This window comes from Sander lucioperca, chromosome 3 (genome assembly GCF_008315115.2).
Source record: "Sander lucioperca isolate FBNREF2018 chromosome 3, SLUC_FBN_1.2, whole genome shotgun sequence".
In the NCBI taxonomy this organism is placed as follows: Eukaryota; Metazoa; Chordata; class Actinopteri; order Perciformes; family Percidae; genus Sander; species Sander lucioperca.
The window spans coordinates 11,073,536-11,100,162 of NC_050175.1; the positions used below are offsets into that span (position 1 = coordinate 11,073,536).

General features: G+C 41.2%; 1 protein-coding gene across 9 annotated transcripts in view; it reads right to left on the bottom strand.

The window, feature by feature from the left end:
* The window catches only part of chd9 (chromodomain helicase DNA binding protein 9), an 84,606-nt gene extending 59,227 nt beyond the window's left edge, over positions 1 to 25,379 (bottom strand). For 5 of the 9 annotated variants that reach the window (XM_031281492.2, XM_031281495.2, XM_031281493.2 and 2 more), the window contains exons 1-2: positions 25,249 to 25,379; positions 18,054 to 19,677 (exon numbers count right to left, since the gene is read on the bottom strand). In XM_031281492.2, the coding sequence (XP_031137352.1) occupies positions 18,054 to 19,574 (1,521 nt within the window). In that variant the 5' untranslated portion in view covers positions 19,575 to 19,677; positions 25,249 to 25,379. Of the gene's footprint in view, positions 1 to 11,291; positions 11,392 to 18,053; positions 19,678 to 24,457; positions 24,813 to 25,248 lie in introns of those variants that run through there. The other 4 variants (XM_031281489.2, XM_031281499.2, XM_031281497.2 and 1 more) reach the window with 4 other exon arrangements.
* Between the last annotated feature and the right edge of the window lie 1,248 nt (positions 25,380 to 26,627).

The window sequence follows — 26,627 nt, forward strand, 5'->3', positions numbered from 1 at the left end:
ATTATTTAAATTTAATATTAAGTGTAGTGTGTAGTACCGTGTATAAACCCCCCCCCCCCAGTCTGATGGCAACCCTACCACCTTAACTAACAAATTTTCTGAGGGATACCCTGTATCTCCTGACAAGTTAAGGTTTACATGCTATTGACTTAAAAGGATTAGTAAATAAAACTAAAATCTTAATAAGCAATAACAACAAAAATGTGTTATTTTGGTAAATATGAAATATCTTTTGTGTGCTTCTATGACAAGAGCCTGACCTCCAGGCAGGAACTTTAGTACGACTTAACATAGTGTTCCATTCTGATCTATCACAGCCCAAAGCAAACTACAGTACTTGTTGTAGGTTTATTCAAGTATGGTGTGAAATATGTGGGTGAGAGTGTGTATGCTACAACACAATATGGCTTTACATTGCATGTTAAACTGATAACCTAAATAAAGTTATATGCAACTGACCAACTGGAATGGTGTGGACAGCCTTGTTTAAAATGTGTATTTGTGAGTGAATGTGTGTGTAGGTAGAGAAGGGGAGGTTATCAGTTTAGTGAGATGACAACTGCCAACACACAGGAATGACAGTGGAAATCTCTCACTATATATCTGTATGTGGTTTGTGTCATTTTACATTTTACAGCTTTATATCGCCTACAGAGACAGAGATGACTACCACGTGTGCATAACAATGACTGTCTTTTCCAAGTGTGTGCACTTGCAGGCATCAGATCCACCTGCCATGCCAGGCCTTGGAGTTTGGACTTTAAAGCAGACCACACGCTTACCGGGAGCTGAGCAACAGTGTCCTTTCCAAGCTAATCAAATCCACTGTCAGATAATGCCCACCAGGGTACAGTCCCTGAGGATGAGCTTTGTACTAAAAGCACATCAACAGTGCAATTGGTGTTAAAACTCATAAGCACAAATTAACAAAGAAATGGTTTCTACTAAACTGTCACAAACAGACAAAATGACAACAAAACAGTGCCCTGCATTACTGCACCTGCCTTAAGTGCAAATAATTATGCAAGCCCTTGCACTTGCAACAGTGCAGAATGGCTTTTCCATTGTAAAAGGTGGAAAAATTATGCTTAAAGAAACTCTAAAATCTACTATCCAAATAAATCACTGCTTACAGACTATTTGATGGGTAAAATAGGTAAGATGTGATAGACATCAAATAACATCTTATTTAAAACAGAAATACTTAGTTACCATACATTGCTGTTAGTGATAAAACATTTTTAAAATGTTTAATTTTTTTTCGCTGGGAAGGTTTGTTTGTGTGCGTGTATCGAAACAAGAGCAAAGAGAGATGGCAAAGGAAAAGAGAATAATAGTCAACAACATACATATGCTTCAACGGACACATGGCATGAAGCCACTGCTCCTTTGCCACTAAACAGTTAATATGCAAAGAAGCCTGGCGGCTCTGTATGAGGGGGGAGTGGCTACCTTTAAGGACAGATGAGGGAGGGAATAGAAGTAGAGGAAGGGGAGGGGAGTAGCAGAGCTGGTGAAAGGAAGAGAGTTGAAAAAAAAAAAAAAAAAAAAAAAAAATGTGTGCGCGCGTCCAAAGAGGGAGATATAGAGGGAGGGGTAGGGTGGCTGCAGAGGCACAGGTGTCTGTCTCTGAACACTCCATTACTACCTCATCAAAGAGCCTGTATTAGTGCGCCACTGCTCTCATTTCTTGCCTGTACTACCGTGAGTCTCCACTAACTCACCATTAGGGAAATGAGAGTTGAGCGCTAGCAATGCCCTGACTGAAAATGACAAGATGGCTAGCACCCACCGATGCTTCAGAGTCTACAGCTAGCTGCTACTCCCATACTCAGAGATGAAACCCAAAGCCAACTGGAATATAATGTCATCCAGTGTTAATAGCAACATTATCATATAAAAAGGCCTTTTGATCTATTATGCACCTATACTGCTGTAGACAATGCACATGTTTGATCTGGTTATTGGTTATTTCAGTTTTAAACATTTGCAATTAAGGGGTAAAACCCTACTTGGTTTACATAATGCTGCTTGCACTGGGGAATAACCCTGCTGTAGTGTCCTTGAGCAAGCCATCAAATCCACACAAAATCCTGGATAATGTTCTCTAGCTGCTGACCCTGTTAGAAATCTTATATTTTCTTTTTTTTTTGGGTTGATAACATTTTAGCTCAAATTCTCTGGCCAACACCTTTGTTTTTCCTGCTATTATCTGCAAAATGTCAACACATTTAAAAAAAGGCAACCAGAAGCTGAGCCAATGTCTAGTCAAGTTTATTTTCTTTGGTCAGTGGCCAATAATCCTTAACGTTTTTATTTATATGATATGAAAGGGATGCATGAATGCATCATAATAGATAATCAAAACTGTCACAAATTAATTTTCTGTCATCTAACTAATCAATTAATCAATAATCAAAATAAAAAAACAGTCCTTGTTAACAAAATAATGCACCATAGGATCTCATTCAAAATGAATGAACATCCATCAGACAGCGAGCAGCATTTCTCACAGGTTCAGAACTGATCTGTGGTGGTTTGACATCCAACACTTGAGAGTCGGCTGCAACACAGTGTATCACTCAAATATTAACAGCTGATTAGCAAAGTATTTTTTATTTTATGTAAGACTGCGCAAGACCGCTGCTTGCTGGGAGCAATTTTGATCAATCTTAATGTCAGAAGAATGCTTCCCACTCAAAAGGTATGAATGAATATAGTATTTTTCGCTCCCAGAATGTAGCATTCATGCGCAGTCTTACAGATCAGAAAAATGACTTTGCTAATCAGCTGTTAATTTGTGAGTGCTACGCTGTGTTGCAGCCGACTGTGTTGGATGTCATACGACCAGTGCCCTCTTCTACAGCTCTACCACAAAATACTATAGATGACAAAAAACAATAAACAAAGTCTGATCACTTTTGCCTCCAACTTTGGTTGAACCTTAGACACTTCCTTAATAATGTTTCTCAGTGCTGTTTACTAAAGATAGGCTTGGCCTTCAGTGTTTCTTACAGAAATAAAAACATCACAAAAACACCTTGTCCTAACATCCCCAGATCTCATACCTATAGCTTTGTTAATGATACACTGATTGCACCGTTAACTCTAGGTGCGAAAAGATTAGGTCCTTCTAATTAGGCCTTAGGCTTCAGGCCAGTTTGCAGCCACACTAGAGTGTTAGGCAGCGGCAGGGTTGATAAATGAAAGGAGACAAGATGCACAGCAATGCTTCCTCAACCAATTAAATACAGCACCATGCATTAATGATCCTTTATTCAGGGCTTAGAGAACAGTAGCTGGGCCGAGCATGGTGCCCTCTAGAAAAGCTACTGAAAGTCTAACAGAGCATTATTACTACAGGTTGGCTTGATCCACTGTGAACAGATGAACTGTGCAGGGAGATGCGGGAACACATAATGGTATTGTGATGTAGTCTCTTGGCTACAATAACAAATTCAAATGAATTATTGATTGCAAACTAGACAAGCACAATGTAAAAACTTCAAGTGTTTTGTTATTGGGGGGGAAAAAAACGTTAATTCAACTCATCTAACGTCCTTTTGAGCGTGAAAAAGACATCTACTAAAAATCAACGATTTAATTTCTAACTTCAGTTTGGCACCCGGTAGTGACTATTGGTCGTTTTGAAATTGTCAGCCTAATTTAACATAAAAACATACAGTATGATACTGTACTGATACTGTACATTAGGGCTGGGCAATATTTCAATATTATATCGATATCGTGATATAAGACTAGATATCGTCTTAGATTTTGAAGAATTGTAATATCGTTACATGGTAAGTTTAGTCTTTTTCCTGGTTTCAAAGGCTGCATTACAGTAAAGTGGTGTCATTTTCTGAATTTACTAGGGATGCACCGATGCATCGGCTGAACATCGGTAACGGGCGATATTTGCCTCCTTAACTGCCATCGGCCATCGGGGAATAAAAATGACATTTGCTGATGATTATACGTGTCATGAACGCTGTGCTCAGGAGAAACTTTTTTTCCCTCTTTTTATTTGGGCGGGGGGAGAGACCGAGACGGAAGAGGGCACCCGCGCACTCTCCTCAGTAACTTAGATTAAACAAAGAAGATGGTGGTCGTGTGGCAATATTTTACAGTTTCAGAGAAAGATCAGCGTTTTGCAGTTTGCAATACGTGTTCCATTGAAATTTCAAGAGGGGGGGCTGTTAGAAAGTCATTTAACACAACAAATCTCATTGGACATTTGAGAAGCAGGCACGAGGCGGTGTACGGCGATTACCTGCAAGCTGACCAAAAACGGAAAAATGAAGCCGCCAAGAAAGCGCAAACCCCCGGTAAGACTCAGACTTCAATTGACACGGCGTTTGAGAAAGCCAAACAGCTGCCTCCAGACAGCGCCAAAGCGAAACAAATAACAAACAAGGTGATGGAGTTCATCGCTTTAGATGACCAGCCTTTCTCTGTAGTGAAGGACGTGGGTTTTCAGAGTCTGATGAAGTTTATGGAGCCACGCTACACGCTGCCGAGCCAGCGTCACTTTGCCGAGGTCTGTCTCCCCGAAATCCACAACATCCCTATTTATGTTTGTATTTATGAATAACAATTTATTTATTTTAATAACATAATTTATTTATTTCACTTGTTTTTGCATTTACACTTGATGTATTGTTTTTTATTTATCAGAAAAATATTTTTTATTGGGCCATGAAAATAATCTCATTGAGTAAGTTTTTGTTTATCAGGCTAAAACCACTCAAATAATTTTGTTGGGCAATGTACTGAAACAATCTTTTCATTGATTAGTTAGCAGTCAAAGGTTTTTGAATGTTATTTTTCAGAAAAGAACTTGTCATAAATAAGGTTATAACTAATGTCAACCAGAAAGTGACATTAAAGGTTGTTTTTGTTATATAAATTGGTCTGATTGAATTTGTGCTCATTCTAGGATAGTGTGATCAAGAGCCAAAAGACTTGTATGTTTCCGTGGCACAAAAGAAGGAATAAATAACAAAAAGAAAAAACATCGGCATCGGCCAAGTTGTTATGTTAAACATCGGTATCGGCCCAGAATTTCCCAATCGGTGCATCCCTAGAATTTACGAGACTGTTGTAGCTGTTCTATTATTCGCCTTTAACCACTGTCAACAATACAACACTGTCTGTCTGAGATATTTATAGTAAACATTGACACACATAAAGCTCAAAAAGGACCATAATCACAAATGCAGACAAAAAAAAAAAAGAATCAATCCTTTTACACACACATTTATTAATTTATATATATATTCCCTCTCTAACACACACAATAATCTTAACAAGTTAATTCGGTGCAAATACAGCAATTAGGGCACTGGATACAATTAACCAACTGATCCAGCTATAGCAGGGTCTCACCACTACAGCCCCGCTGCACTCCCAATCAACTCCAATCCAACAGGCTTTAACAAAAACAGACTATTAGTTTGCCATTATGCAGTCAGCTAATTGACTCCCTTATTTAATCAAGTTCAGCACAGACAGCCATTCCTATTGCTAATAACAAGGTTTATGAGTGCAGACCGATACATGTGAAGTGTTACAAGTGCTGCATGTTGTACCTAGTTATATCTGGCTAGGACCGAATTGAACACTAGGGGGTGACTGTGAGGAGAGAGGGCAGGAATCCATGGTAAAGACAGAAGACTGTTGCCATCACCTTTAAGAGTCTGTCCTATCTGAATCAGTCTAGTGAAAATACCAGGATGTTTTTTCTGCATTTGACTAACATCAGGACAATACAAAGATGAAGTTAGATAAGTAAGAAACAATTCGCATTACAACGTGACAAGTTGTGATATTTATGGAGCCTGACCTCGGTTTTGTGTCTTGGTTTGGCATCCTCATGATGTTCACTTTCTCACGAACCCCTGTAAAATAAACAGCTGTGACTTGGGTTTGAGGATTGTGCAGAATACAGAGTATAGCCTAGCTCTGTGTCAATTAGGCCCGATGACTGAGAAGAGCAGACAGTGATTCTAACTAGGGCATCTGCCCTTCTTGTATCTTTAAGTGTCAGCTCAGTGGGCAGTCACTTAGCAAGATTTAAGATGATATTTTAAGGGCTACCACTGTGTGCACGCACTAGCGAGCATGAGTCAACGTGAAAGGAAGAGGCCATCCATCCACAGAGGGACACCCTTCACAATAAGTAGCCGACTCCCGAATTTTACATGCCAGCACTGCCATTGTGCACCCTTTGCTGTTCAAACACGCACTGCTCTCAATGCAGGTCTCTTTTGTGTTAAATAAAATATTTGGTCTTGAATCTATTCAGAGGTAGTCAAGGTATTGGGAAGGTGACTTGTGTAGCTATCACATAGGCTACTGTCAGTTCTGTCTTTTCACATAAACATTTGTTGAATTGATAGAAAACATCAGTAGAACATGTCATTTTCTCACAGAGATGAGTGCCTTACTGGAATTTCTGCTCAGGCTTTTTAGAAAAGCTTTTGCAAGCAAATGATAATTCTAGTTTATTAAAACATGGACTTTATTTTTGTAGACCACAAAGCAACAGTGAAGTCTGACAGGGAAAGAGACACAAGCATTCAGATGATCAAAGAGGTTGTAAAAATAAAAGCCAACAGTTTAACCAGATTATCTAAACCACTAAATGTGAAAGTAAAACCAAAAGTGGCCACACCAGTAATGTCAGCAACAGTCCCTTATTGTTATGGAAAACAGAGTACAAAAGTAATAGATGTTGCCTGCTTCCCAGATCTCAGAAAGTACTACTGCATACAATGTCATCATAACCAATAGAAACAATGGCCAAACCTATGGAAATAAGATCCATGTTGTAATAAATTGAAATAATGCTTTGAAATACATATGGGGTCTCCTCATTCACAAATCTAAACTAATCACTAACCATGACTTATTTAACAGTATTTGATTGTTTCTTTGAACAAGACTATTCTCCCAATAACCAAAAACATGGACTTGAAAGTAGGACAGGTGGTCTCTAAAGAAGTGACAAGTTTGCAGATGCTGTATGATTCATCTACCCCAGAGGAATTAAATGTGTTTTGCATATTGAACAGTTCTATTTTTTTGTGCACTTCACATGATGTGTCACATACAAAATCCCGAACCTTCTTCTTTGAGGCTGTTTTTTAACTGTGGTTGTACCGAGTAATGACGCGGTGCTTTCGGAATCAGAGACAGCACAGCAGTTCAGACACCAGGCAGAGAAGTGAAGCTGAACTGTGCAAAACAAGCACGCTGGATGATGCCATTCATTAATGGGAACATCGGTGCAAAAAAAGAGTGGAGCTGAGAGGAAGTCCCTTAGGATGCGAAGAGAGACAGAGAGCGAGGTGAGGAAAGAGGAAGGCATGAGGTGGAAGGAAATACAGCAAGACCTTTACAACTGCCTCATTATTGAAGCAGGGCAAAGGGAGAGCAGGGCCAATGCCTGCACAAAAAGGAACACACACACACACAGAGGCAACTACGTACATCTGCACACAAGCAAGACAGAGCGGGTGCGTAGTCGACCTGCAGCCTTCAGGATATGATGAAGTAAGGATTTTTTTTTGTTCATGGTCTGATTTCTACCTCCTGTTCAGTGTGAGAGGTGTCTGTGGAATAAATCTCCGTTGGAATGGTAGAGGCCAGGCAGATAGGCGTTCTCCCACCCAAAAACAAACCATAATGAAGAGGATCAACTTTAACCCATTCATATAAGGAGAATTTTTATAAAATAACAAAATATTCTAAAACTGTGGGTTAAAATGCTGGGGGTTTCTGGTAAGTCAAAATAATAGAAATTGTGTTTGAAATGGAGAACCAGGAAATAAGTAGAAAAATGCATCATACACAGATCTAAAAAAATACATCTAAACCATGGAGGAGAGCGGAGATTGTACAGAGCGTTGCACATACAGTACGCAACGTGCCAAATGCACAGCGCACCCTCTGTAACAAATGTTTCACCAATGTAACGGAAAACAAACTGTTTTCACCATTTGCCTTGTTAAATGTATTATTAATTAAAACATGGGCAAGATGCCATTCTGTCAGATTATTATTATGAGATTATGAGTATTTGATTATTTGGTGGACACAAGGAAATAGACACTACTCCACAGCTGTTGCTGTCAGAGATGGACTGGATTTTCTTCAGTGTCCTTCAGTTGCTGTTAGGGCTGGGCGATATGAAGAAAATCAGATATCACAATTTTCTTGACCAAATACCTCAATATTAATATTGCTGCGATATTCTAGGGTTGACAATTGGTGCTTTAACAAAATATCTTCACACTTAGATTTTAGATAAATAATCATCAGTAATGTGGACATAATGTCTAAGTGGGAAAAAGGCAAATAATAGAACAGCTAGAACAGTCTGGTAAGTTCAGAAAAGTACATCACTTTACTGTAATGCAGCCTTTAAAACCAGTAAAAGACTAAACTTATGTCATATCACGTTAATACGATATCCAAAATCTAAGACAATATCTAGTCTCATATCACGATATCGATATAATATCGATATATTGCCCAGCTCTAGTAGCTGTATTTCATCCACTTGTGGCCGTCCACATTTATAAGTCAACTCAGCTCTGTACAGCCAATCAATGTGACAGAGTGACTGCCAAGCTGTGACACAGAAAGGACAAAGAGCAAGTGATGACAAAGAAATAAAAAAAAAATAAAGAAAAGTTAATGCTGCTCATGAAAGCAACTGTACTTAAAAACATGACCAGAAAAGAAACACTAGCTAATTTCATGGAGAGAGAGAGAGAGAGAGAGAGAGAGAGAGAGAGAGAGAGAGAGAGAGAGAGAGAGAGAGAGAGAGAGAGAGAGAGAGAGAGAGAGAGAGAGAGAGAGAGAGAGAGAAAATATAGTGTATTGGTGTTGGGGGAGGTGATCAGGGAAAGTGTGTGAATGAGACAGCCTATCACCATGTGGCCACAGAAGCAGCAGGTTTCCCAAGGATGTTTGTTTGTAAATGTGCAAAATGTGCGTGTGTGTGTGTGTGTGTGTGTGTGTGTGTGTGTGTGTGTGTGTGGTGGGGTGAAGGTAGGGGTGATGCATGGTGTCAAGTTTCAGAGCTGATTATGGCGATTATGAGACCTGATGTTCTTGAGAGTAAAATTGTCTTCTTTGTGTAAAACTACAACACAGTGGGCACATTAGTTTTATTTATATTTTAGCATACCTTTTTCAACACTTACTCAAAGTACAATAGTTTTAATAGAAAAGGTTGGCTAAAATAAAACCAGTTGGTGACATAACTAGCTTATTAATCACAATGTCAGCCATTTCATGTTCAGTTTACTTTCACAGTTTAACGGCTCCTGGCTTTTATTCAGACTGCACCTGCAAGTTTGAAGACGCTTTACTGTTGATAAGATTTTATCTCAACCGTTTGCTTCAATAACCCCAGATTAAAAAGGGTTTTGGAAGTGTGCATCTATACCTTCTGGACGATTCGCTGCAAATCACCACAAAAATTATGCACTCAAATGGGTCTTCTTTTTAAAATCAGACCCAGACTTATTCAAATCTGAGTCAATTACATTTCACTTAAACTGAGATTGTATACAGTGAAATGTCATATTTTCAGTTGTACATCAATTAAAGTGTAACATTTTGACTGCAATTCCTCACATTTAATTTAAAACACTTAACAGATAATACCCTCAAAGATATGTCTGCTACACAACAATGGTACACAATGGGCAGTGATAACAGGTCACCTTATGGATACTATTTTTGGATCTGTTGTATCTCTCTTAGAATTTTGTTTAAATTAATGTTATAAGTTGGTTTAATAGTTGAATAAACATTACAAATGTGTAGGCTTTCAAATTTGGAAACCTACTATGAGTACTTTATTACCGAGGGTACTACGTAAAAAAGCTAAACAAAATTGATATTACAAACAATCATCCAAAGCTTTGATTTCTGTGAATAATTTCCCATTCAGCAAAGTGAAGGCACTTTGAACTACAGCTTCAGCTACTACAGCCTGCTTGCACGATAAAAAGCTCCATTAAGGTAGCAGGGACTACACTGGTTTTGATGGGTGGTGGTGTGTGGCAACACTAATGATAGGTATACAGTAGGAGTCTAGCCACACTTTCTCCTCTAAGCCAAGGAAACCTGCACAGAAATACCAAGATGGGCTCTGCTCTCAAATGACTGCTGTATGACATTTATTGAATAATTCTCAAGATTAAAAACACGTTTTTGCAAAGCACTATGAAGCAAGTTAGAAGAAATAAATGAATAGAACACTTTTGACGAAATGGGCAAACTGAGGACCAGAAATGTGTCAATAATGAAGAGGACTTTTTGAACAGGCGATTGATTAGGTGAACCCTACAATCAATATAATTTTTTCGTCCGTTTATTTACATTTACCTTTTTGTGAGCCTGTAAGAAGGTACTGTAGCTTGACTCACTACACAGTAAGTGATGATATATTATGACATACAGTACCAGTTTCAACTTTGGACTTTCTTCTTCTAAAGTAGACAGTGAATTAAGTCAGTCAATTGCCCCGTCAAAAGAAAGAGTATTGTAAAACACAAGCACCACACTCAACAGACAAAGACTGGACCTGCAACATAGGCGTCCATGGCAACTTAGCAAATGATTTCCTACTGACACACACGTTTGCTAAACTTACAAATCAGTAACCAGTAAGCCAACTTCTGTCAAAGTCAAACTGTGGTAAAGAAACCACATATCAAGAGGAACAGTAGGACAAACATATTGCAGGTACAATAACGTCAACTAGCTTTACTCTTGCTAGCTTTATTCAAGCTTTCCTTCGTATTAAGATGTTTTCTTCCAAGATTTCCTCAGACAATCCCTCTCTCTTACCACAAGACGACAACCACTGTGTCAGTTGTAAACACAAGGGCAAAGGGGTCATTACCCCTTCATGCCTTTTCTAATTTCCTGTGTTGCACACTACACTGAGGCTAATTCACAAGTTTGTTTCATGCAGTCTTCCTCAAGAGAGGAAGTACTTTTATACCCTGAGATACTGTGGTAGTCTAACCACCCAGCTGTCCCTTCTCCGCTAGTCAAAGGTTAACAAGTTCAAGGAAGTTGCCTCACGTCACAACCAAAAAGCTGTGCATTCCAGTCACATAAACACAAAAAACCTCCACATTTGACCACTGAGTAAACACCCCAGAAAAATATTCAAAGCCATTTAATCCCAGGAGAAAGAGGCAATAGAGAGAAGGAATGATAGACAAGCAGAATAAAAGAGCACACTTTAAATTCAGACCTACTGACAGTTTGGGCTGGCAGCTTTCCCACATGCTCCTGACACACGCAATCCAAACTCCTCACCCAGCTCCTCCCCCACCTCCTCCTCCACTGAGCCCTCCCCTTCCGCCCACAGCAAGGACCGCCTGACTTCCTGTTTACCTCTGACCCTTAGTTATCCCCCGCCCTTATCTGGCAGGCCTCCAAACAGACAGGCTGATGAGGCCGGATGCAACCAGTCAGAACACTTGACATAGCGAGCAAGCCAGAGAGGGAGGAGTGGGTGGGTGGGAGAGAGAGAGAGAGAGAGAGAGAGAGAGAGAGAGAGAGAGAGAGAGAGAGAGAGAGAGAGAGAGAGAGAGAGAGAGAGAGAGAGAGAGAGAGAGAGAGAGAGAGAGAGAGAGAGAGAGAGAGAAAATATAGTGTATTGGTGTTGGGGGAGGTGATCAGGGAAAGTGTGTGAATGAGACAGCCTATCACCATGTGGCCACAGACGCAGCAGGTTTCCCAAGGATGTTTGTTTGTAAATGTGCGTGTGTGTGTGTGTGTGTGTGTGTGTGTGTGTGTGTGTGTGTGTGTGTGTGTGTGTGTGTGTGTGTTTGTGTGTTGGTACATGTGGGTGGTGGGGTGAAGGTTGGGGTGATGCATGGTGTCAAGTTTCAGAGCTGATTATGGCATTGCCTGCCCAGTCTGGCCGGCTGGTTGGCTAGAAGTTATATAAACCTCAGAGAGGTCAGGAAGCAACAAAGCTTGCATATCACACATAAACGCACCGGCCCTACTTGCAAGAGCACACAGATATCCTAATTTGCATACTTGTGATAAAGTTGAGAGGCCAAGGCAGGGCATAGAGGGTTGAGCAGCAATACCCAGTAAGATAATAAATCTAAACCAGCAATGCAGGCAGGCAGAGAGGAGGCACCATTATATTTGAAGCCTCGGGTCTGATTAAAAATTATAAACAGCAGAGTGTAATAGCAGGGCAAAAAATTGCAAAGCCAATCATTTAGAATACATGTGTCATGACAAGGGAAAAGGGGTACAAATTCACCAGAACAGATTAAAATGCAGCAAGGCTGAAATAATATATCATACACCTGGCTCTAAAAGAGAAAGCAATGCTAAATGGCAACATAGAACAACCAGTGTGTTTACATGCAGTTCAAAAAAACGATTATATTCGAGTTAAGGCAATACCCCGGTTTCACAAACGCCATGTAAACACCTTACCCTGGTTAAAATCAGAGTTCTCACAACCCGGTTAACATACCTAGATAACTCATTTAGTACAGCCGTCCATGTTCTCCCCACTTTTCAAGCATGGATGCATAAGACCAAGTTGTCCAAGATGTTATAATTTTGAAAAAGGTCAAAGCCTTATTCTGACCAGTTGTACGTTGGCAGAGCGCCACCTACTGTGCCGGAGTTAGAGTTACTCCCGACATTTTTTCCAGCTCATGTATACGGGGAGAACTGGCATAACCCGGTTATTCACTTAACCGGGGTAAGACCATACACACTGCTATGCATGTAAGCGAGTGTTAATTTTTCCAGTTCTAGTCTGTTTTTAATAGGTTTACATATATATTTATCTGCAGCATCAAATCACCCAACACATTTAAAATATGCCATTTTTGTATTATGGAAGGAGGTAGTAAAGAAATGTAACTGTAGACCATCTGCACAGATTTCAGAGTAACCAGGTTATTGAAGTTCATTTAAAAATGTTCTTAGGTCTCCTTTGCTAAACTTGATTTCTCAGACGTCAGTCTGAAATTCCTGACTACACACAGCATAAAGACTGACTGCTGACTCACATGAGTACACGTAAACATTACAAACTGGCATCCAGTAGGGCTGAACGATTTTGGAAAATAATCTAATTGCGATTTTTTTCACCAATATTGCGATTGCGATTTAAAATGTTATTATTTTTTAAGCTCATTATCTGCTGTATTATTTAACAAAGAAAAAAAAATTGATTGTATGACTAACACAATATTAGATGGATTAAACAAACCGTTACTGTTATTCTATTGATTAAATTAGGTGATTGACATTTATTTATAAACTACTTTAAATCACAGTGACTGATTTGTTGAACGTCCAGCCTTGTAATACAATGACATGTAATAATTACCATGACAACATAAAGCACTGACAAATAAGCCTGGTGTAAACATTAATATTAAAGTCAGTAAGAAATCACACTTACTAAAGCGCAGATTGCAGAAAAGCACTTTTTAAACACTGTCTGTTAACATTACTGGACAGTCTTTAAATATGTGCACAACGAGTATGGCAGTGCCAGCTGCAGTGATCCTATGGCTTGACCACGTCGGTTGTAGCAGCGGAAAATACTCCTTTTTTCAGTTCCGCTGCGACTCTCTGTTTACATTTTTGGTGTAACGTTAGCTTTGGTATGGTGACCTGGCTAAAATATGTGCGGAGGGCATGTTGTACCGCTTATCCAGTGTATTTATCAAAGCCGTCAGCCCAGGCTTGGTCACAGTACTGAGGTGCATCCTTTCTTTCGCGATAAACTTACTGCTTGAGTAATTTCCACGTTCTGTTACTGAAGTATGTTCACATGGAGTTACGCGGTCAGTGGTCCCTGTTGGGTGGTATTTCGCTTACTTGACAGTAGACGCCCTGGTGTTAGGCTTTTTAGCCATGCAACTAGGAATGTAAAAGGTATGAAAATTTAACCTCATGGTTATAGTAACCAAAATTATCACGGTTTTCGGTATTATCGCGACATTTTTAAAAGTGTGTTCAATATGTTCAGTAAGCACTGACAGGCCTACACAAGCTGAAATAATTTCAAAAAAGTGTAACAGTGTTTATTGTATTACAAAAATATAGGCAATAGGCTTGTAAAAACTATTGAAACACTGGCCCACTGTAAGGTGTCCGGTAAGAACTTGGACCAGAGATGTCTGACTTTGAGATCCAGGAAGATTTTTTTACAAGTTGTAAAAAAAAAAAAAAAAGTTGTATTTGACGTTACATGTGAAGTTGGATGTGGTTCTGAAATATAAGCAAATAATAATGCACATTAATAAGATCTGACTTACTATGAACATTATTTACCAAAACTAAATAGTATAGCCACCAGCATACAAGAAACAATACTAATAATTACATTCATTTCTCTGTAGTAATTAACATACATATAACATATTGCTCAGTAACACAAACTGAGAATAAGCCACATCTATTACAGCACACATATCCATAACGGAGCAAACTGTAATACACCTTTAATAGCTAAGCATGTGGCGCCACAGCGCTAGTCTGTTTACTGGCATTGCACCTTGCTAGCAGTTTGCCCTAACACAACCTGAATATCAACACGTGGCTGCACAAGTAATATTAAACAATCTGCACATCTGTCAGCTATGCAATAAGAAACACAGCAACAGCAATATTATCAAGGCGATAATATATCTCTCTCTCTCTCCAAATAAATGTCACGTCGTAACACGGGCTAATCCCACATCGTAGCAGAACACTTATTGAAGATAACGAGGCAGCAAAACCCATGACAGTTTAGCAAGCTACAGAATAGTTTTAACTTACGTTCTGGGCTACACACAACTTCAACAAGTCCGAAAACGGGAAAGAATTAAAAAGAAAAAAGTCTGTTAAACAGCTGCTATATTCTGTCCTCCTCCTGTCTGAGCGCAGTGCGCGGCAACTTCAGGAGCCTCGGATGAGGCTGGGAAGGATTAAACACAGGGTTTCCACACCGTGGTAATCCACCGCGATAAGGATATTTTAAATGAAAACGGTAATTGTTACTGTCAACATTTTTACCATGGTTTATAGGGCTGAACGATTAATTGCATTTGCGATAATATCGCGATATGTTATATGATTTCTTAATCGCAAAGGCTGCGATTTGGTCACATGACTCGCGAGAGCAAATCAGTCTGCACTCTGCAGAGAAAGCATCAACTTAGCACGCCAACGCTACGTCGTACCTTGAGCATTCAAACAACTCTGAGTTGTAGTTTAAAACTTTTACAGCCATTTTAATAAAAGGAAGGGTTTTATTTGGGCTCGGATCCATACATGCAGTTAATGAATACAGGCACACAGAACCCAAGGTTCGGTAGGCAACGAATAGCTCTGATTAGCAGTTAGCTCCAGTTAGCTAGCTCCGTTATAAAGATATGAGTGGAGGAGCTGCCACTGAGAGGGGTAACAATCAGACTGATAAATGACGTTCGGGGAGCTTTCACAGCAGCGTGGCCGCGGGGTTTCAACAGTTTTATTAGTACAGTTAATCCCACGGCAAGAACACCAACAACTAGCTAACGTAACGATAGCCTCTCTGAGCAAGTGCACACGGCAGCACGCAACTTCACGAGGGGGAGGGGCTGGAGGCAGCTCCTCTCTGTGCACTGTAAAAAAAAAAAAAATACACTGGTGTGTGTGTGTGTGTGTGTGTGTGCATACATATATATATACATACACTATATTTTTATTATGTGTTGCTCATACTATAAAATGATTTATTGTTTGTCTTTGTTGAATAATACAGAAGACAAAGAGCTTAAAAACATAATCGAATATCGAATCGCAATCGCAATATCTGGGAAGAAAATGTAAAAAAATCGCAATTACATTATTTTCAAAAATCGTTCAGCCCTAGTGGTTTACCGTTACACCGGTAATCGTTACATCCCTACATGCAACTATCATACATGGCTTTGTGGTGTTTTTTTAAGTGGTGATACAGGTTAGTGGTGTTGCCCCGTGAGGTGCAACATTAGCAAGGCACGTTTTGCACAATACGTGACGGTTTGCAGAAACTTCCTCTGCAGACTGTTTTACTCTCGCGCGTCACATGACCAGGGTGTAATCGCAGCCTCTGCGATTAGAAAATATAATTTTAAAATATCGCAATTTAACTGCAAATGCAATGAATCGTTCAGCCCTAGCATCCGGCTCAGATGGGTCTCACTAGAGTGCTACCTCCTCAGAGAAAGCCCCATACAGTTCATAAATGTTGCTGAAATGATTCATGGGATAGGCTAGAGTTCTACACACATCTGTTCATTTGAATATAAATCCATTGCAACAGGGCCTACAAGATTATTTTTACTCAATTTAACTTTTGAATGTGGCAACTTGGGAGAACTACTCAATCTTGAACCCTAGGTGCTCATCCCAGCTGCAGCTGACCATTACAACAATTGGAAATCCTAATTAGCCGCATTCACTGCGGGGGAGTGAAGAATGGGCAGCGAGCCCCTGATGCCTTGCCTGTTCAGCAAACACACTATCAGCAGGCTCTTCACACATCAGTGCACATGAATAGCACAGTCAGCCTGTAAGCATCAACACAGGGCTGGATGTTGACACAGACGGGGAGATGCTCATTCGTATAGCTGTGGTTCATGGCCCCATTTTAATCACAGACCTTTACAGAAGAGCAAAAGGTCTGCCTAACCAGAGCTCATCCATACAGGCCACCAGTTTTTTTTGTCAATTGCTGGACAGCCGAGGCAGCACTCAACATACGGGGGGGGGGGGGCTTTTATGAAAAAAGTGTGAATTTTCCACATGTACATGTTTCTAGTTGAAGATAATCAGTTTCTGCTGCACTCACCAAAATATGTTAAATTGTTACAACATATGTTGTTTTTGTAATAACATTGCTGAAATCTAAGCAAAAATATGAAAGGAATACATGATGAAAATGTGCGTCCTTTTTTTAAGTGTGATGAAACGTCTGTTGCTTTTGCTGCTGGTCATGTGTCACTCGTGGACCAGGAGGGTGTGTGGTTGCTGCTAAGTTACTAGCCAACTGAGGTCCAGGATCCGCCTGAAGCCTGTTACAGCCAGCTAATGCATTCTCCCAACCTCCCCCTCTACTGCTCTTCTCCCTCTCGTGCTCTTCCTCCCTGTCTCTTTCCTGTCCTTTCTTTCCTAAGCTCTCCTTTTTCCATGAGCTACTGCCCTCTCCATCTCCCAAAGCCCCTCCCCCTCCCTCAAGTGCTAACCACTCTCCACCACGCTCTTTTCTTCCCATGCGCTCTCTAACATGTGCACATGCATACACACAAACAGTCACACAGAAACTGTGGCAGCTACCACAACAGTGTGCAACCTCCCCCACACTCCAGCGAGGCTGTGTGCAAGTGCCTCTAGCTTGCCCTGACCCACATCTTGATATAGCCCTAAGTATGCTTACAGCTAAGTCCTGAAGACACTCCTGCCACTCTTAGCCTAATCAGGCCTGACCTGCTGTCGAGGGCAGATAGACAGGCCAGGCTGGACAGACCATTATCATTTTCAGAAGGCTTTCAGATGGCCCTACTGGAGGTTCTACCACTGATTGCAGGTTTCCTACAGGCACGTGTTCTATCTGGGATAGCTAGTTAAACATTACATGAGTGGCTAGTTTCTGTGCCATGCCACACTAGGACGCACACATAAATGATCTTAATGTCAGCAACAAAATTTTCTCCATTAGTGAAGCAGATACATGTGCAAATGTAACATCTAATTAATTTTAACTAATCAACCTTTACCCTTGTCAAATTCTCCTCATTATTATCATATCTATACTGAGCAGAAACTAGGGTAGAGGACAGAGTGCAAAGACTGTACAGATATAAATTAGACTAGGACAAAAATAATATTACATTCAGAGGTTTTCTCTGCTACAATGTGGCTAAAATATACTGCCATTTATGTGCTTAAAAACAGACGAATGAATGCTTTATATTTTTTAAGAAACAAAAAGAATTATATGTTTAACATTGTATTACCTTTTCTTCCTTGTAGTCAACAGGTGGAGGTTTCCTGTGCTCATGTCCCCTCTCCTGGCTGGAATCGACCCAGGAACAGTTGGATTCATCATGTTGGCTGAGTGCAGCCTCCAGCTGGGGCAGGAGGTCAGGCAGGAGGTCAGGAGGCTCCAGGCCCTCCAAGTCTCCATCCTGAGCCTCTGATGGCAGGAGAGTGTCTCCCAATGCTTGGTATCCATTAGTGTTGATGGCCCTGCAGCTCTGAGGCTGCTCAGAGGGCAGATGGCTGGACATGCTGGGGTAGCAGTTCATAGACGCGCCAAACATCTCAGAAGACTTGCAGTTTCCCTGGGTTTCTCCAGAGCAACGAAGGGCCCGGAAAGGACATTCCTCTGCCTGGCTAACTGGGGTCCTCCTAACTGCTGTGGATGGAAACTGACATACTGTCCCTGAGAGCTCAGGCACTGTAGAAGTGAGGGGTGCCGTGGTGGTGGTGGGCATAGACAACGACTGCTGACTGAGACTGGGTATTTCTGGCTCTCCAGGGTAGGCAGGGTACTGAGCAGCTTGGTAAGCAGCAGCAGAACTGAGTGAGCATGTGGACAGGGAGTGAACCATAGATGAAGAATGCATGGGGAAGGGCAGGTTAGGGTCTTCCAGTCGTCCCCTCGTCAACTGGTAGCTACCCTGCTGCTGCTGTGGTTGCAGGCAAGTCCCACTCAGAGAAGCATTTTGACTATCCAAATAAGACTTAGTTGGCATTGCCCTTGAATGGAACCTTGGTCCTTCTACAGTTAGTTGGTGCTCAACCTGCTGTTGAGTATGGTGAACTTGCTGTTGGCGCTGAGATTGACCTCCCTGTTGAAAGGAGAAATTGTGACGCTGCTGTTGCTGCAGGGACATAGTCTGCGTATTAATTTGTTGGTGCTGGTTTATCAGCTGTTGCTGATGACTTTGCTGTTGTTGCAGCAGCTGCTGCTGCTGCATTCTGTGCTGCTGCTCCTGTTGTTGATGACACGGGTGGTGTTGTTGCTGCTGTGTTTGTTGTTGTCGGACATGAAGTTGCTGGTTGTGCAGTTGCTGCTGACAAAGCTGTTGTTGCTGCTGAGATAATGGATGGTACATATTCCCATTCTGGTCTTGGTTGCCCCACATTGGACTGCTACTGTTACAGAACAGCCCATTGGATTGAGGTACTTGGCTCATGGCAGCATTATGGTACTGGCCATGTTGGTCTGCAATCAAGTCACCACCTCCACCACCTGTGCCCCCAGGACCAGAAAATGTCTGTCCCATAGGATTATGTGCCTTAATGCCAATGTAGTGACCTATCTGCTGACTGTAAGCAGGTATGGCTTGCTGGGTAGTAACTGGTGGGATCATGTCTTGGTGCTTCCCTGGGTCTAGAGGCTCCACTTGGAGGGGCTCAAAGTCAGCAGTGAGGTTAAGCTCATCCACAAGTGATGGTGCTGAGGGGAAGCCATCCTCGTCCAGCCCTTCCAAACCTCCAACAAAGAGGTTGGGGTCATTAAAGAAGTCCATGGCAGAGCCCGGAGGGTAACTGGAACCTTTGGAACTCCACTGGATCCAAGCTGGTCCCAATGAGCCTCACTGTGAGCTACAGCATGGCCATTATATTGTGTCCCTTTCCAAAAACAGAGGGGAAAAAAATAATACAACATTAATATGAGAAGATGAAGATGGTGTGTTTTAGGGATGTCACGAGAACCGATACTTCGGTACCAACTCTGTACCAAAATTCTGAAAACGTGCCAGTACTCATTTTTTCCACAGTACCGTAGGTACCGGGGGATGCAATCCTTCCAGACCTGACGGGGGCAGTATATACGCCCAACGTTAAAAATGTTCTAGACTGCCGCTAAATGCTGAAGAAGAACACCGACCAGCATGGAAAAACAGCGAATAGCCCCTCATCTCCCTGTACGGCTTGACCGCATTCAACTTCTGGCTTTACCGTACATCTACTGCTGCGGCTTTCACGACTTCACCTGGAACTCCCAAAACCACAAGTGAGTCTATTTCTGCCGTTGTCTATCACAACCTAACGTGTGCTCTGATAGCATTGTTTTAACAGACCACTATAACATCAGTTAACTTTAACCAGCACGGTTCTTTGTGAAAAACAACAACGGCAGAGAGAAACAGACGTAACTAAACATGCTTGCTGTCTGGGAGTTCCGGGTGAACTCATGAAAGACGATATCGTATGCTGGCTGTGTGGTGATGCCAGACTTCAAAGCAACGGGCTGTGGGGTCAAGAAGTATTCGTTTTTGTAAATCACGCTCTCCTTGCCCCCTCCACTCCACACCAACAGAAAGTTGAAACTAAAAGAAAACACTGAAAGTAGAGTGACATGACGCTGCCCCCTCCCCCCCCCAAAAAAAAAAAGTTTAAATAAAAGGAATTAATGTTAAAGTATTATCTTTTTTTTTTTTACACACACACACCGTGGTATCGAATTTAGTATTGAGTATTGTGTACTTTTGTTGGTGTCGGTACCGAATACTAGATTTTTGGTATTGTGACATCCCTAGTGTGTTTTACTAAGTAATGTATGGTCTAGATGAAGATCAGATCAGTTTGCATACAAACAAGCTACTCATGAAAATAATCAAGCAGAAACCCCACCACACATTATCATTTTCAGGCTGAGATGACAACTTTTGCAATACTTTTTTCCCCCCCAACCATATCTACTTTTATTATCCATTTTATCATCAATGATACATGCTTGTAGGCGAGTAGCATTGCATGAATATCAAAACCCATCCAGTTTTTAAAAAAAACTTTCAAAAGCCAGGTTATGGCTAGGTCAGAAGGGTCTGGGGAAAATTTGGTACAGTTAATTACCCATCAGCACTTCCTTTCATGTGTGTAGCAAAGCAGCTGGTGCAAACCAACCGGCAGCCATAAGCAGGTGCCTCTTCCTTCACCCCCTCCCCTTTCACACACACACACACACACACACACACACACACACACACCTCAACCCGCCACCCCCAAAACCAATGAAGCGGCTGCCCTGCTACTGCAGAATGTGTGGGAGGTGCCAGACAGCTGATAGAATTTCAACAGCTAGGGACAGAGGCAGATGAGGTTCTTTGGGTGTGTGAGCGTGTGTGTGCGTGTGTTCTGCAACCACAGACCAGCGGAAGATGACAGAAGCTTACTCAGGTCAGTCATTATATGCTGACTTGCTATGCACACAGGCAGGCACACAAAAGCACAAACAAGCATAGCCATTTCTCTAGTATCTTAGTCTAACGTGTAGAGGTACGTTTTGTTTCACTGGCTAACATATATTTCAAATGACAGATTGGCTAAAAAATGTGTTAAACTTATAGGAAGGTGGTATTTTCTGCATACTATTCTCTTAAATACACTGGGTGTTGGTCACAGCTTTTCTGCCCATAACTATATGAAAGCCTCAACTACTGCACGTGTGATTTGTAATCATAATAGGCCAAAAATGGACATCATGCCTATTACTTGGCTAAACTCATAGGTGGCTAAACTTCCTTAAATCCTAATACACATCCCCAAGCAACAGACAACCTTAAAGGGATGGTTCGGAGTAATTTCACCCTAGGGTCCTTTGCACCATGACCTCGAGCCAAACCCCCCCCCCCCCCCAGAAGCTTTTTTCTCTTGGTCTAACAGGCACTAATGGATCCAAAGATGTATCTCGTAAGTTACCCCACTAATAATGCCTGGAATGGTACCAAACTTCTACAGTAGTACAAATAGGTTATGTACTCATAAAACGAGGCATTGGAAAGTTTGTAAGTACACCAGGAGTTTATATAAATAACACTTGCCTGATGGCTTCTACTCTCTGCTGCTACTGCTGCGTCGACGTCACTTCTGTGATTTGGGAAAAGCCCGTAAAAGTCCTGGCAGAAAGCGATGCATAAGGATGTCGTCTAATGACGCCCAGTTCCAGGAATGCACTAATATTTTGTTGGTAGTACCAGTTTGCAACAAGTATTAGTCAACACTAAGTTGTAAACACTTCGGAAAAAATAATTAAAAACTTTGGATATACCAAAAAACTTTTTCAGCAACACTGGGTAATCGCGGGAGATCCCGCACAGAGCACAACATCTTGCACAGAGCACGACATCTATTGCCGGAAGAGACTACCGGTAATGTAGTGAAGAAGGAGTAAGAATCGAGAGAACAGCAGAAGATATCAACGAAATGGCAGAGTTTGAGGTTAGCATCAAACGCGATCAATTTCGAAGGTAACCCGTACCTATTCGAGCCTGAATACACGGACGAGGAGCTACAACTAATGGAGGAGAATCAGAGAGGTAGCTAGCTAGCAGCGGTAGCTAGCTACGTATGGAGTACATAACCTATTTGTACTACTGTAGAAGTTTGGTACCATTCCGGGCATTATTAGTGGGGTAATTTACGAGATACACCTTTGGATCCATTAGCACCTGCACTAAGCCATTCGGCTGATAGTGCTAACTCGACCAATGTTAGACCAAGGGGAAAAAAGCTTCTGGGGGGGTGTTTGGCTCGAGGTCAGGGTGCAAAGGACCCTAGGGTGAAATCACTCCGAACCATCCCTTTAATGTATTTGTATAGTCTGTGAGCAACTTTAAAAAATACATTCTCATATTTCACAAACATGAGCAACATGCCTGTCTGTGTTGCACTATAATATTATTTTAATTGGCAACTTCTCAACATTTAGGCTATGTTGTTACAAGGTGATTTTGACTTGGTGTGTGTGTGTGTATATAATGTCACAGCTGACAATAATTTGCAGCACTAAGTTTTATTTCCAGCAGTCCATTCAAAATGTGGTAACGTAATTTAAATTACTAACAAAAATGCAGCCTAAACCAAAGTCTAATCATAAATAAACACAGGTGGGAAAATGCTTGAGCAATATCACTGCATGCAGTTTCTTCTATGGCTCACTGTCATGCCACCAGGCACATATATTATCACTCTCTCCACCAACCACCGTCAACAGATCCCAATACAAAAATCTGTTCACACAGGCATGAAGTAGGGCTGGGCAATATTTCAGTATTATATCGAGATCGTGATATGAGACTAGATATCGTTTTAGATTTTGAAGAATTTTTGAAGGATTTTAATATCGTTAAGTTTAGTCTTTTCCTGGTTTCAAAGGTTGCATTACAGTAAAGTGGTGTCATTTTCTGAATTTACCAGACTGTTCTAGCTGTTCTATTATTTGCCTTTAACCACTTAGACATTATATCCACATTATGATGGTTATTTATCTAAAATCTAAATGTGGAAGATATTTTGTGAAAGCACCAACTGTCAACCTTACAATATCATTGCAATATCGACATTGAGGTGTTTGGTCAAAAATATCGTGATATATTTGATTTTCTCCATATCGCCCAGCCCTAACATGAAGCCATTCCTGTCAATTTAGGCTTTGCCTCCAACCTCAGGGTCACTCCAGTGCTTTGTTTACTATGCTGTTTATTGAGGAATCATGTGATGGCCCTGGCATGGAATTTCTATGTAGCCTACTTGGGGTTTCTGATGATAATGATACTCATTTTAGATGTGCACTAATCATTGGGGATGACACTAATGAGTTTGTGCCAAACACAAGACAATGTATTAAGTGTGCTTGTGTCCTTTCATTTAATGAACACACAACAAACACGTGATGAAACTTAAAACTCATGTGTGTCATTTGAAATGATTTCCAACAGATATCCTCTTGTTGGTGACTTTCAGTAAGTCAGAGACAAGTTGAAAGACGAGGCAGTGTAAGAATTCCGTTCAAGGTGGATTTACATCAGCTAACTGGAGGCAAAACTGTATAGGCTAATATGAAATTAAAAACAATACACGTTTATTATCTTTCCCATGTACCATGAATTAATGCAGCATATTTCTGAGCTTGATAACCAAGCCACTGCTAACCTTTAAACACACCCAATATTGCCCTAAGCCACAGACCAGTTCCCCTAAGCCTTAGTCGCCTTCCAGCTGTTTCCTTAATAATAATGACTTCATAGCACAATCCAGACACGTGCAACTCATACCTAATATCAACAAGAACTGTCCCGAGGTCGCCATTGAATCCTGGAAGTAGCCACTTCTACGCACCTCAGTCAAACAACATCAAACAAACAAGTTGTAGCTAAAACATAAAAAAAGAATTGCGGCAATATTACCCGAAGATTGAAATGCGTCAAAGTAGCCACTCTGGGAACAAAGTAGCTAAGTGTTGCTGCGACTGAAGGCGCATTCATTTAGTAGCATACTTAAGACTCTGTAAATGTTTTAATTGGTACAATGGTACTATGTAACACTCGGCAAACGTTCGTACCGTTTTTTAAAGCTTTAATAAGTTTGATATGGAGTCTTGCTTTCATTAAAGAGACACCGGGTTTACCTTTGAAGTCTCGGCAGCATCCTCTTCATCTTCAGCGCAGCAATGGCTTCAGCTCCGACCGGTGTTTGATAAACCAGCGAGGCGGCAATGTGTTGCGCTACTTAAAAAATGACAACTGCTCGCCAAGTTGAAGCAAAATTAATGCACGTGGGTCATTTTCAATTGTGGTAGCCGCGGGCCGTAGATTTGGTCACACGTGCTCCTAGCCAAACCTCCACTTTGGATACCACAGGGTAAAAGGGTGTCGTGACCACACTGAGAAAGAGGAGGGGGAGGAGGCCGGAGAGATGGATGGAGAGTTCGACAGTGGTATCCCTCATAATACAACACTTGTTTGTTATCTTCGACCGATTTAGAACAAAACTGCCGACGTGTTGGCACTGCTAGTGCTAACAGTTACCGGGTCTAACGTTACATACAATAGGCTAAGTACGGTGCTGACTGAGGCTGGTCGCTGTCAGTTCAGGACCACCATGACCAAGAACCACGGAGGACTACTTTGGAGCCACGCGCATTTTTAATTACTCGACAAACTGTAAGAAAGTACGATGGCATTTGTTATTTTATATGCAAACTTGCGGGAAACTAATGCGGACAAGTTTGGCAAGTCAACAGTCTTATTTCTACCGGGAAGATACACACTCAGCAATGCTGTGTGTCATCAGACAGCTGAGGCGAGCCTCACTAACCGACTGTCAGCAATTTGACAGCTCTTTGCCTGAATGAAACAGAACCGCGCGAGTCCGAAACATCTTTCAAAAAAAAAATCACATGAATAACATATTTCTTACCTGATACGAACACCAAAATGCAACTCCAGACGTCAATGTAGAGCGAGTGTTATCGGCGAAGTTGTGACTGTGTTGTTAGTTGTACTCCTGCTGGCGACCACGGCACAGCGGCTCTACCACTGCTGCTGACGTGACTGTGATAACACTGCATTTGCATATTAGTGACCTCCTCTCTGATTGGACCAGCGACATTTGCAACAATTTTGCCTTTCAGCGTAAAATGAAAAACCGGTTCTCTCAGTGGGAGTGCTTTTGGTAAGCTGCCGACGCCAACCAGTCCCGGAAAACGGCTGATTAAATCATGGTTTCAGGTGTAAAGTCAATATTGACAAGAGTGCATAAGATGGCCGCGTACAAGCCAGAGCCAATCCGGAGAGGTTTTACATTCGCACATGCACCGGAGTCTCTCCTTAATGCAAACATGACATGGGTGGAAGACCTGCTCTCCACTGTGGGTACATATCGACCTCTGGTGGCTGACTGGGCAACATACTGCCCTAAATTAAGTTGTTCCAATTTGGAATACGGTAAAATTATCTGTCGTCCTCAATAGTGTGTTCATGTTGATTTTATACAATTCTTGACATGTTTAATCTCCAAGGACACACACAGAAAAACACGTTGTCCTGCTTAAAATTTTGCAAGGACTCCCCGATAGATCAAGTAAATATTTATAATACAAAATACATGTAAAAAGGACTTGCAGAATATGATCTGTAGTATCCTTCAATGTATTACAGACTGTGGATTATGGGTGAACATGATTACATGTGAACATGTTACCACAACTACAAACTTCCCATGTAGATATACTAATGTACCTTGAACATATATTAGTTACTTTTTGTTTCCCTTGTCCCTTCCCCTGCAATGAACATAGCAGGTCTGAGTCAATTGTAGAGGAGCAATATCTAACTTGGAAACATGAAATGAAACAATTCAATTCCAGAAAGGTCTGAATATAATCTGTGCTCTACATCAGGTATTTCAAATAAGTAAAGCCATGTATGGCGATCCACAAGTGTGATAACAAAAATTACAATTATGAATTAGTTTTTTAAAATCATTTTATTGATTTCAGAGAAAATCATTTTAATCTCACGTCATCTACGCAGTAACGTCCTTCACAAACTGGAGCAGGAATGGGTCTATATGTAACGCATTAAAACTCAGACATTTAAAGATGCCAACAACCCAAATGCCAGTGTGTGAAGTACACTGGGATTTTGTTACGTCCTTGCCTATCACAGCAACTATAAATAGATCTAACTGGTTTCAGCACCATTTCTACTATTCCAAAATAGTATTTTCCTTATTGGGTTCCCACACATTTTTCCACACCCTTAGTTTGACAATATTGAAAGTGGCTGGGCAATATT